The 13,499-nt window shown below is 36.6% G+C and overlaps 1 protein-coding gene across 7 annotated transcripts in view; it reads left to right on the forward strand.

The window, feature by feature from the left end:
• Positions 1-13,499, forward strand: part of NIPBL (NIPBL cohesin loading factor) — a 168,252-nt gene that overhangs the window by 77,087 nt on the left and 77,666 nt on the right. For all 7 annotated transcript variants that reach the window (XM_080572858.1, XM_080572862.1, XM_080572863.1 and 4 more), the window contains exon 8: positions 5,533-5,626. In XM_080572858.1, the coding sequence (XP_080428984.1) occupies positions 5,533-5,626 (94 nt within the window). The remainder of the gene's footprint in view (positions 1-5,532; positions 5,627-13,499) is intronic.

Below are 13,499 nucleotides of genomic sequence, written 5' to 3' on the forward strand. Positions count from 1 at the left end.
GGGGAGGGACTTTTTACAAGGGCTTTTAGTGAGAGGACAAGGGGTCATGGCTTTAAACTAAAAGAGGATAGATTAGGTATAAGGAAGAAATTCATTCCTATGAGGAAGGGTAGTGAGGCACTGGAACAGGCTGCTCATCCCTGGAAATGCTCAAGGCCATGTTGGATATGGGGCTTTGAGCAACCTGATCTGATGGGAGGTGTCCCTGCTCATGGCAGGGGGGTTGGAACAAGATGATCCTTAAGTGTCCCTTCCAACCCAAACCATTCATTATTCTGTGACTTGGTTGGAAATGTCCTATGACTGGAACACTGTGATGGATGGTTGTAGGCTCTTAGGAGAGAGAAGCAGTGTAGTCAAGATGGAAGGGTAGTTCTGTATATAAAGGTGGGGTTGGACTGTACAGTGCTTGCTGTTTGGATGACACAGTTGAGAGCCTCTGGGGTTTAGGATTTAGGAGAAAAGCTAATAAAGCAGATGTGTGAGTCTATAGATCACTCAACCAGGATGATAACACTGATCTAGTATTCTATAAAGAATTAAGGGAAATATTTACATCAGTTGCCCCTGTCATTATGGGTGACTTCAATTTCCTAGATGTTAATTGAGACTATCATAAAGCAGACACAAACAGGTCTTGTGAATTTCTGAAGCACATAGAAGATGACTTTTAGATACAGGTACTAAGGGAGGTGACTAGGAAGGAAGGGTGCCTTCCTAGATCGGTTGTTTGTAAATAGATACAGTCTTGTGGATGAAGTGATGATCGGCGTCCGTTTTTGCCACAGAAATCATGGAATGGTTGAGTTTAAAATCTCTGCTGGTACAAGAAAAACTTTTAGGCACACTGGAATCTGGGAAAGGAGACTTTAATCTCAAGGAACTGGTTAATAAGGTCTCCTGGCAATCAGCTTTGGAGGGAATTGGGGTCCATAAATGGTAGTCACTTTTTAAGAGCCATTTTTTAAGAGTGCAGAAGCAGGTAATTCCAATGTATTGAAAGACGAGTGGGGTAGAAGGACAGCTTGGCTGTTGAGGGATCTCCGTTAAGAACCTAGGTGTAAAAGAAATTGAAAGAATTTGTATAGACTTGGGAAGCAAGGTCAGCCTAAGCCAGAGGAGTACAGAGATGTTGTTTGCCGTTGTAGGGAGAAAGCTCATACAGCCAAAGCTGAGTTGAAACTGCCCAGTATTTTAGTGGATGACAACAACAACAACAACAAAGGCTTTTTAAGATATGTTAACAGCAAAAGGAAGACTGAAAGAAAACATTGGTCCACTACTTGATTGTTGGTCACACCTGCAAATAGGGATGAAGACATTGACATTTAATGTCTTCTTTTCCTCTGTGTTTAACACCAACAATTGGTCCTAAGATATCTGGAGTCCTGGGTTGGAGGACTGTGGCTGTGAGAGTGATAAGCTCCCAGATGATGTTGAACTAGTGTGGGATTTGCTGCTGTGACAGAATGCACATAGGTCTTATGGGGCTGGATGGAACTCATCTCAGGGTACTGAAACAGTTGGACGATGTTACTGTAAGGCCTCTCTCAGTTTTTTATCAATGGTCTTTGGAATCTGGAGAGGTTCCAGTTGGCTGGAAGCTTGCTTATGCTACTCCAATTTTCCAGAAGGGCAAGAAAGAAGACCCTGATAGTTACGGACCTGTCAGTCTCATTTTGGTGTGTAGTAAAATTATGGAAAAGATTATTCTGGGAGTTATTGAAAAACACCTGAAAGACGATCGGTCAAAAGCAGCATGGGTTCGTGAAGGGAAAATCATCCTTTTATGACAAGGTTACCCACTTAGTTGACAAAGGGAAAGTAGTGGATATGGTTTTGGGGGGGGATTTTAGCAAAGCCTTTGATGCTGTCTCTCACAATATCCTTCTGGACAAAGCATCCAGTATACAGCTAGACATTGTATAAACAATAGAATGGGTGAGCAACTGGCAGAAGGGTCAAGCTCCAAGAGAAGTAGTAAACGTGGGAACATCAGGCTGGTGGCAAGTCAGTAAGCGGTGCTCCCCAGGGCTCAATTTTAGGGCCAGTTCTCTTCAATGTTTTTATCAATAACCTAGACAAAGGAGTTCAGTGCACACCAACTAAGTGTGCAGATGATACTAAATTGGGAGGAGCCATTAATTCCCTTAGGGGTAGATAGGCTTTGCAGAGAGATCTTTATAGATTAGAGCACAGGTCAATCACCAACTGTATGAAACTTAACAAGAGCAAATGCCAGATTCTGCACTTGGAACAGTGTAATCCTGGATGTACATACAGACTGCGGGACAAGTGACTGTAGTGCAGTCCTGCAGAAAGGAATCTAGGGGATTTGGTTGATAGTAAGCTCCATATAAGTCAGCAATGTGCCCTGGTGGCCAAAAGGGCCAACTATCTCCTGAGGTACATTAAGCACACTATTCATAGGCAGTCAAAAGAAATGGTTGCCCTGTTGAACTCAGCACTGGTGTGGCTTCACCATGAGTAATGCGTGCAGTTTTGGGCTCCACAATATAATGATGATGTACAGCTATTAGAATGTGCTAAAGGAGGGGAATAAAGGTGGGGAAAGGACTAGAGGTCACAATTTACCAGGAACAGCTGAAGATATTTGGTTCAGCTTAGAGGAGATTGAGGGGTGACCTCACTGCTGTCTACAACATCCTCATGAGCAGGAGGGGAGAGGGAGGTGCTGATCTCTTCTTTCTGATGACCAGCGGTAGAATGCGAGGGGATAGCTTAGAGCTGTGCCAGGGGAAGTTCAGATTGGATATTAAGAAGTTTTTCACTGTGAGGGTGGTCAGGCACTGAAACAGGCCCCGCAGGGTCATGGCCTCAAGCCTGTTGGTGTTCAAGAAACATTTGGGCAGTGCTTTTAGATATATGGCTTAACTCTTAGGTTGCCTTGTGTGGAATCAGGAGTTGGACTTGATGATCATCGTGGGTCCCTTGCAACTCAGAATGATCTGTGACTAGTAAAAAGTATAAACTTGCACTTTTATTTGTAATTGTACTTTTAAAAGATGATTTTAGTAGCTATAATATAGAAAACAGTTTGAAGAATTTGGAGTAATTAAAGTTTTGCATCTGTGTATGAATAATAAGTTTAATCATGATGTTGCAGCCTTTTCAGAAGCATTGTGATCTTTGGTATAGATACAGTTTCGAATGAGGATTATTAAATCCTACATATTAATAGCTTTAATAATCCTTTACTTTAAGGAATTTATTACATTAAAAATTGTGAATAGTTACAGGATGTTGTGTATTTGCAATACATGATGTATACAGAATCAGGAAATAGACCCCTGAAGTTCATTGCACATAAACTCAATTTAAGGACCATTCTTTGCAAAACTTCGGAGCATCCCTCAAATGTAAGTTTGTACTTACATTTTACCATTTGATGAAACTCTGAACTATGAAAAAGCAAATGAGTGCTTCTGAAAAGTTATCAGCTAGAAAAGGAATGCCATTTGTACCTGGAAGGTTATCTACCTACTTAATATATTTAGTTAACCTGATGAAAGATGTCTTTGCCCATGTCCTTGGTGATTATGGGTAGAGGGCCTTTCCTGTCTTAATAAAAATATATACACTAAAGAGTTAATAAGCTATTTTTTTAAAGTTGTAAGTAAATCAGTAATTCACATGCCAGGATATGAAATCATTTTTACTAGCAATCACACACATGTAAGTTTAAGGTGTAATTCTTTTTATTGTGTTGAATCTGAATATTAGATTCCTTTGCACATGAGGCTTTCTTCATGTGAGGAAACAACTCTTTTTGCAAGCAGTGTTGCAAAAATAAGTTTAATAGTACAGCATGAGTTTTAGATTCAGTTTGCTGTGGGGGCAAAAAAAATCTAATGGAAGTGTTTTCGGTGAAACTAATGAAATTTGGTTTCTTGCTGATTCATATTATATGCTCTATAAGCACCTTCAATCCATAAATTTCAAACTCATTCCTTTGCTCTAAGCAGTGAGAACTATGCCTTCACAAGATGTAACATGTATGGTGTCTAGTCTGCTGCTAAGCATAGGAAAATTGGCTGTTTGACCATTGCCAAAGGGAGTGTGTGGTTGACTGTCTATGCAGGCTTCTGTCTCCTTCAAATGACAGTTTAGCTTTCTGGCTTACTGCCTGCTGCTAACTTTTTCATAGAAACTTGTAGAAACTTAATTACAGTTGAGCCTTATAACATTCAATTAATTAAGTTGAAAATGGTCGTAAAGATAAAAAGTATTTAGGGCAGAGAATTCAGGGTAGAAAAAAAGTGAAGAAAAAAAAAGTTATAGGAAAGAACTACGTGTGTCTGCATAGGTACCTCAATATGAGCCACATTACATATTAGCTACTGAAATAACCAAGAATCAGAATTTTATTAGGAAAAATATTAACAAACCACTTTGGAATGACTTTGCATGACTTTACTCTAAAAAATAGACTTTTTGCAATTTGTTAATAATTGCGGAAATGGTCTCTTCATAGATATAAGGGTTGTTAACTTGTTCTTCCCCAAAATGTTCTGTAGACATTATTTCATAGTGTTAGGATTGTTTTTTAAACACTGTTCTATAAAATTTTAAATGTAGTAAGGTCCTTGACTGAGTTAGTATGCTCTTGACCAGCAGAGGGCACCATGAAATAGACTGAAAAAAAAATTATTAAAATGGGAATCTGAATAGGGGCTTTCATATTTTATTTTAAGGTAGTGTGAGGAAAAAAGTCACATTTACATTCTTAAAGTTAGAGGATGAACATCCTTACATTGTAATTGGTATATATTGTGAAATTTGTTAGAAATTAGGAATTCCATTAAAGCAAGTTGTTTTGTGCAAAACTGAAAATACACTAGAACTTATTTTTGCTCTGTTGGGAAATTTCTCTGAATTGCCATCAAGTTGTTTCCTGTCTAACTCTTAAGGAAGGCAAATCACTTGATAAAATTACTTAAGTTGTGACATACACATGACTATCTCACCTGCTGCAATGGGCATGCTACAGATTTTGTTCAGTCCTGATGTATGTATCCTGGAGAGGGTAAATACAAAGTTTGCTTAAATGTAAAAGTACGATGGTATTCAAGATAAGCTTTAAGGGTAGGCTAAGTAGAGAAGATGTTCAGTTTGTTTTAAAAATATACTTTTTATGCTCAGTATCAGTTGTTTTTATTATATAGAGTTCATCCTTCTGCTTATTAGCCTTTTATTTCAAGTGCTTGTAACAAAAAATTTGTAAATGGAATCTTAATGTCAGCCAAAAGCGATTACTTCAGCTAAAAGATATGTACATAAATTTATTTTTGTGTGCATATTCAGGTGATACATTCTTAGGACACTTGTGCTCTGGAACATTGCCTGCATAGCAGTCAAAATTATAAAGATTTTTATATAAATAAATATTTTTCTAATATTTGTTGTATGATTTTTCATCGAACCCATTTTATCAGTGTATGTACTAATTTCAGACTTTATTTTATGAAATGTTCATGTTCATAATGTTAATTTTTATCATTGTCACTTTAGGATGGCGATCCTTCAATAAGGAATGCTGCATCTTTTTCCTTGAGGTCACCACAGTCAGTCTGCTCTCCAGCTGGAAGTGATGGAACCCCTAAAGGTAGTCTAGCAGTCATATATATCAATGTATTTTTCCCACTTTGAAGGAACAGAGAGTTTAAAGAGGTATTTAGTTAGTCCTTCTGACTTCTGTTTTCAAATAGTACTAGAGAGTATGTCAGTAGATTTCAGTAACAAAATTATTTTGAGCCCTGATCCAGCAGAAATTTCTGAAGGTCTGAAAGTTGACTAATGATACTTCAAAAAGTAGTTCAAATTAATGGAGGACAGAAGGATTTTAAATCCTTTCCAATAGGAAGACTAAATTGTTTATAAGAATGGTTTCAGTTACTCTGCATAACAAATGGTTTCAAGGCAGCATTACGAGTATTGAACTGTTAACTAGCTCAAAAGTATTTTAACGTACAACTGTTGTATTAATTGCAATCATCAAATTGAAAGAACATGAAATTAAAAGTAGTTCAATGAACACTATACACATATAGTATAAACAAAGCCTGAAAACGTTAGCTGTGGAGAAGGAATAGGGCAAAATATCAGTTGAAATGGAACAGAAAAAATCTGCTCAAAATAATTATTTATGCTAAAATCTAGAACACATACTTCTGTTTATAATATTATCCTTACAAAGCAATGACTGAGATGCATGATACTTAGCAATGTAGGGGTTTGGGCACATTTTTTCTAGTACAGGTCTTCAGTGCTTGTGTATTTTCATGCCAATCGTAAAAAGATGCAATGGTGCTTGCTTTTCTTTTAACCCTGGAACAAAACGATCTTTGTGGATGGTCAGGTTAGGTTGATAGGGAGAACAGAAAATGGGGGAGATTACAGAGCAGGTGAGGGAGTTTGGCTTTGTCAGCCTGGATAAATCAAGTCTTTGGAGTGTGGGGAGCTTAGAGCAGCCTTCCCAGACCTATAAGGAGATTATCAGGAAGATGGAGTTAGGCTCTTCGCAGTGGTGTGGAGAAAGGATGAGATACAATGGACATAAACTGAAATGGGAGGTTTTGAGTGGATATAAGAACTTTTTTTCATTATCAGGATAGTTAACCCTTGGAAAAAGTTACCCAGAGAATCTATGCATTCTCCTTTCCTGGAGGTTTTCAAGACCAGTCTGGATAAGCCCTGTGTAATCGTCTGACCTTGTTCACCCTGCTTGGAGCAGGAGGATGGACTTAAAGACTTCCTAAGGTCCCTTCTTAACTGTATTATTCTATTATCCTGTGACTGCTAAGTGATCTCTATGGTTCATCTTCTCTAGACGTATACTGTGTTAGACAGTGATGGAAAAAATGTGGCTCAAATGCAAGTGAGGAGTATTGGTATAGCATGCCAGCAGCATCATTATATTAGTCAGTCTTGTGCTAAAGGACTTGTTTTAAGACTTGTAAAAATGGCAAAGACTAAATGTGTTTTCTTTAACTCACAATTAATTACACAAAATCTGTTCATAGAACATTCAGATCATTGTGAATCCGAGCTACTTCTACTCAGATATATGATTACCACTCAGCCAGAAGAATATTTGAATATATTTTTTTTAAATTGCAGCTGTTTCAATTGGTTGTCTCAGAACCCTTTTTGAAGGGATATCTCTGTGGATTGTTTCTGAAAACAATCTGATTGTGCAATTCAGATTGTGAAGTTTCAGCACTAGAGGGGCTGAAAAAGTGCAAGAGGAATTTTTTGATTTATTTACCTGTATATTAGATTTACATTGATAAAGCACATGAATGAAATACTGTTATTAATGGTGATACCATTGTGCCTTCTTTGAGATTAATGAACCTTGATTGAGAGAGCCAGTTCTTGATGTTGCAAGAACCTTGCATTACTTCCTCTAATCAAGCACTTTATAAATGTATTGAAGAGGTGTAGATAATTACAATATTGCTTAGAATATATAATTCCTGACAGTGAGGTTTTGGCTTTGCTTTGAAGTGAAAGTGGTTGGTTATGCTGGTAAATTTTCCAGTGATGAGCAAACAAGTACCTATACTAAGTTTTTTGTGGCTGCTGTCATGAGCCTTTGAAAGTTTGGTTGACAAGTTGCAAATGTTGATAAAGAACATCAGCAAAACATGTAATTGTTTGTTTGGGAGGATGAAAAGAATGGCACTAGGTATCATCAATCAAGAGTAATATCTCAGGGAAGGGTATTACAATATCTAAGCTTTTTTATATATAGAAACATGAGGCAATTACTGAACATACAGGTACAGACCGCATTTCTGTACTTTTGACATGGAAATTGCAAGGACTTCTGGAGATTTGGAGAATGTGGTTGCACAGTCTTGAAACAAGACTGAACAATAGCTGTCTGACAGAATCTGGGGAAGAAGTTTTATTTGTAACTCAGGAAAATATTTGAGAGGTGACAGAAATCATGTTTGCTCTTTTGGTTGGTTATTCACGTACTGAATGGAGTAAAGTTTCTCTGTTACAAAAATTGCTTCAACTCTTTTGTTCTTGTAATGGTAATAGAGCAGCAGCAGTTTTATGCAGAAAGTTCTAGGCTGGACTCTATTCCTTTCTTTTTAATGTAAATTTTAGATTTTTAGCTATGTACACAGAATAGCAGCTCTGCTTTCATGCTGTCATCTATTATCTCATCTGCTTTCATGGAAAATTCATTTCTATGAATTCATCTATGAAGAATTAGCGAGGAGTAATTTCCTTCTGTTGATCTCATAAAATATTTTATTGAATCCATTACCCAAGATGGATTACTTATTAAAATCCTTTATCTATTTGTTCTACTTTCCTACCACTCTGGAACTTCAGAAAACATTTTTTTTAAAGACAACTTCTAAAGATGTGTAGAAAGAAAAGTCTTCCATGAGGTTCTTAGTCCACTGATTTCCAAAGAGAATATTTGTAGTTCTGTTTCCATACAGTTTCCTGAACTCCTTGGGAAACATCTGTAAGGAATAACAACAGCCCTTATTAAACTATAGTATTCTGTGTCCCATCCCTCTCACCTCAAGAACTAAGTTATATTCCCTCCAGAAATTGTTAATCTTTCTTTTACAGGAAATATATCACAATAGCCTTCCAACATTTTATAAGACAGTGAAAACTACAGCCATAACTATATTTTATTTAGAGGATATTATCTTCCAAATTAGTGTGGGTGCTTGATTATTTTCTGAATAACTTGGAAAGATGACTTTTGTTTTCTTAGGGATTTTTAAGACTTCTCCAGTATTCTTTTATACTTGGTATCTGCATATAGTGGGTTTCAAGGAGAACTAAGAATATTTTCAAAGCTCTGTTGCAGACCTCAGTGCTGCCAAAGGTATTTGTTAAGTAAAAAACGCCATCTCCCTCTCTCCTTTGAAAGAAAGGTGGAAGAAATTTAATCCAGTGTGTTTTCTGACAAGGCCAAAATAGGCATTCATTCTTGCTTCTTCAGGTTTTACCTTTTTACACAAAGATGCTTCTGAATACAGTTGTTCTAAGATACCACAGACAAAGCTGATTTTTTCATATGGCATTTGAAGCGACGGAGAAAGTGGTGGGACTCTTCCCTGAAATCTGTTGAAAGAGTACGTGGAAAGTGAATACAGTCTGTTCCAAATATATGTTCTTCTTTACCTGTTTCATATGCTATCTGTTGAAGTTTGAATTCTAAATGAAGTTATGCTGTTTAAAAACAAATGACAATGCAGTCTGTTAATAAAAATAAATAATAATTTCTTTATATCCAGTACAAAACTTGGAAAGATTTCCAGAGGAATATTCTAAGATTTCAGAGAATAAAGCAGGAAAAGACTTGGGGGCTTCTCATCTTCTTACCCTCATGTAGGATGAGCTGTGCCCAGATTACTCCCAGTAACATCTATGCGTTCTTTTGTTAAAATTTCAGAAATAGTTTCCTTTCTCTTGCCATGCAACCTGTTTGATTCCTATTGCTAGAAAGCTTTTATCTGAATGTTTTGCATGAATCATTTTTGTTGGAGTTAGGTATAACGCTTCTTGACTTCTTTCTGGTAGGCAAGGAAAAAATATTCACGTACTTTTTTTTGTATAGCTTTCATTTACATATCAAAGGCTGTTATCATGTCTTCCACCAATCTAATTTTCTACAGACTGAACAGTGCTGCATCTTGCTATCGTCTTTACAAAACTCAGCATTTCTAAGCTTCTAATTGTCTTTGCTCTTATCTGAATTCTAATTTGTCTGCATGTCTTGATGTACTGCCCTCAGTCATACATACAACACAATTTGAAGAGTTAGGAGGAAGAGTAGTCAGAAAAGTACTGTAGGTGACTTTTTGTATTATACTCCTGTTGTATACGAGAGAATAGCTGCTCCTTGATAATAGACTAGATTCTTGTTGCAAGCTGCTGTAAACATGCTGCTGTCTTTCTGTAGAGTTTGTCTTCCTGTTATGTTATTACAATTGCTCTTTCTCAGATGGGTAAGAAGTTAGTGCTTATTCTTAGTGAATTTCTTTTGATTCAAAAGTTTATTCCAATTAGAAAAGATAATAGTAAATTTTGGTTCTGTTAAAAACAAAAAAAAAGGTTGCAGGCCTCTCCAAAACACTCAACATCAAAAGTTTATCATAATTAGATTAATGAAGGTACTCTAATTCTGTTACATGAGTACTTGCTATTGATGAATATTTTAGTACTGCTATTCTTAAGACTGTGCTCTGGAAAGCTGCACTTTACCTGTACTCTGTTCACCCATTTTTACCAAGAGCAATTGATACTCTTTGAAAACATTTTTTTACAATGAGTGTACTGCAATCTTACAGTATTTTTGCCTAAACCATAATTCCCCAGCTTGTTGATGAAATTGTTGTGAGACACTGTGTAGAAAGCCATTCTTAAGTCCAAAGACTCAGTTCTCTTCAATCCACAAGACCTACTGCTTTATTGAATGAAATTATTTTGATTTGATTATACTTATTCTTAACAAACTCACTTCAGAGTATTACCTCTTCATTATTCTCAGGGATATTGTTCTCCTAGCACGTACTGAAATCATACAGACTATGTATAATACTCTGGACAGTCCTTTGCCTTCCTTTTGAAAAGACAGTGTTTTAGCTTTTTGTGTGTGATGGAGGCACAAATTCTCAAGATGATTATTACCAACTGCGACTGGTTTAATGAGGTTTTCAGGGCGAATTTATCTGATCACATTTTCATAAAAATTCAATGTACATGAAGGTGATTAGGATCATGATAAAATATATATATATTTTTTTTTCATTTACACAGTGTAACTGCTGTCTCTTAAAGTCTTTTGGCAGTAATGTGTGAATATTCCTCATGTTCTGTCATCACCAGGTTCTCAGCTTTCCCAACAAACATCAGTACCAGTGCAATATGGATGCTCTGGTTGTTCTTCCAGCTTCTCCAATTTCTGCCTTGGAGAAATAATTTGCCATGTAACTACTCAGATGTGAAGTCTAACAGTTTGCGTGCAGACTGTATGCATTTGCTAAAGGCTCTCTTCCCAAAGACTTTTTCAGAAGAAAAAAGTCTGGAATACTGTGTTCAGGTTTGACCTATAACAATTTGGTAGCCTCATAAAGAATGTTCATGGAGTCTTGAGGATCACTTTGTTAGGAATTTAAAAAGGCATAATGCTTGATTGTTTGTGGTGTATCTCTCCAATATGCTATGAAAAAAGTATTATCCATCAGTCTTCATTTGTTCACTAGTAGTTTTTTTCTGGCTTTCATGGATAGGGAACAATACCTCTTGCAAAAGAGCATGTAGGTTTGGTGAAAGACTTACAACATCTGGGAACCTTTACCTGCAAGGGATTTAAAAGAAAATGAAGATACTGTTTGGAATGATTCTTTTGAAGTTGTTGTGCAAGTGAAAAGCTAGTAATTCTTTTAAATATGAGAGTCCTAAGTTCCTGGTTACCTTAATAACTGTTTTTTAATCACATGGATCACAACAAAGGATGTGACTACTGGTGAGACTTTGGTGCATCAGCTTTGAAAGGCAAGTGGTCTGTACTCTAAAAAGGCTCAGAGATGATCAGAGAAGGTATCATGAATGGTTAAATAAGGTGTGAGTACTATGGCATGATTAGAAAGTGTGCAGCCGAAAAATAAAAGATTTAGATGTCAGTGATGTGTGTAACCTCCTGGACAGTAGCTTTTTTGCTACCCAAGTTGCTGATGCACAATGGGCAAGTGAAGCCATTTCATGGTAAACAAGATGCATTTTTAAAACTTTCAATTCTATGATGGCTAAGTCACTGTTAATGCAATGCATTTTATAGTTGCTTGCATTATAAAGGATGTGATAAGAAATCAGTCAAAAGTCATGGGGGGAAAAAAAAGGTGTTTACAAATTGCCAAAAGCAGTTCATAAAACTTTTTCTATACTCAATGTCATGAATCACTAAGAAAACTGATATGGAGAACTAATCCCAGGGTTATCCTGGGTGTTCAGGATGACTTTTACTGAACGGCTATAGAGGTATTGTTTATGGCTGTGTTTGTTCAATGTAGAGTCCTTATTTCCTATGATGTTACCTGCTTGTCAGTTATACTGGGCATTATCTGGATGACATCGCATCAGTATTTGCTGTTCAGCAATGATACAGTGACCTTCCCAAATCAGTAAAGAGTCTCTTTTTATCTCACAAGTTTTGTATAGTCTTGTCACACAGAAAAGTTTGGACAAAATTCTTTTACTGCTACTATGGAAGATCAACTATAGCAAATCAGACTTTTTTTATTCTCCTAAATTACTGCACATCTCTAGATTTAAACTAGAAAGCTGCCTACATATTTCTCTTTTCTAAAAGAATATTCTAAAATTGGGGTCATTCACAAAGATCATTTCTAAAGATCGTCATACAGTGTAGTACATTGGGAGCATTTACCTTCTCAACCTTGGAATCTTGACTGCTTCAGCCAGCAGATCATATCTACCTGTCTGTCTGTGTATTCTTTCCACAAAAACATTTCTTCTGTTATCAGCAAGTCTTGTGACAACTTTGTTCTCAGATACGTAATGTCTCAAGCCTTCTCACATAGGAAGTGTTACAGACTGACTTCAACAGTATTAGGCAAAACTCTCTTTGTCTAATGAGTTATGTTTTGTCTGAAGTTTAAGCATCCAAGAGTGTGGTACATATTCAATATGTGATAGAAGTTCAGCACTGTTAATGTCTCTGGTAGAATGAAACTGCTCCAGAGTACTTTATTTTTTTCAATTTCTTTTTACCTCAATACCTAGGTATTGTAGCTTCTAAGTCCAATCGTTGCTAGAGGCTTAACCATCATTAGACGTCTCAGAAATATGTGAAATTAGTGACAGAACATGTGCTCTTAAAGTGCAGCTTATAGGCCTTACTATCAATGCCTTTCAGGAATTTCCGGCAGGAGGAAGATATCTATTCGTAGTGCTGCCTAGGAGAGTGAAAACTGTACTTTGTTTCTTCATTTACTGGAATCAAAGTACATTCAATGGAATGCAGTGAAATCCTTCTGACCTCCTCAAGTCCACTCAAAGATAAAAAAGAACCACCTTATCTGTTGGTGCAGTGTTATTTTTCAGCATGAAAAATCCAAATTAATACCAAATCAGAATAATCTTGTTATATTTACTTAAAAGATTAGGGCAAGGGCGAATGAAATCTTTGTCCTGTCTTTGAAGTGTAACTGTGTAGAACAGTAAGTGTTCCAATATTGCAACTTCAGAAGTATTTATTGAAGTGATAGTTCAAGAGTAAGATGTCAGTAAGTTCTCTGAAAAGTTTTGAGCTGCTTCTAATATTTGTAGAAAGAAAAATGCAGCCTGTATTTCCAATGAGTGGTACTCATACAATATGCTGAGAAAATCTTGTAAATTGTTGTCTAAAGAGACAGTAATTGGGAGAAGTGTGTGTGTGCACATGTGCACCACAAGAAAAGGAATCTGTGATG

Source organism: Anser brachyrhynchus (assembly GCF_964034855.1).
Source record: "Anser brachyrhynchus genome assembly, chromosome: Z".
Lineage (NCBI taxonomy): Eukaryota > Metazoa > Chordata > Aves > Anseriformes > Anatidae > Anser > Anser brachyrhynchus.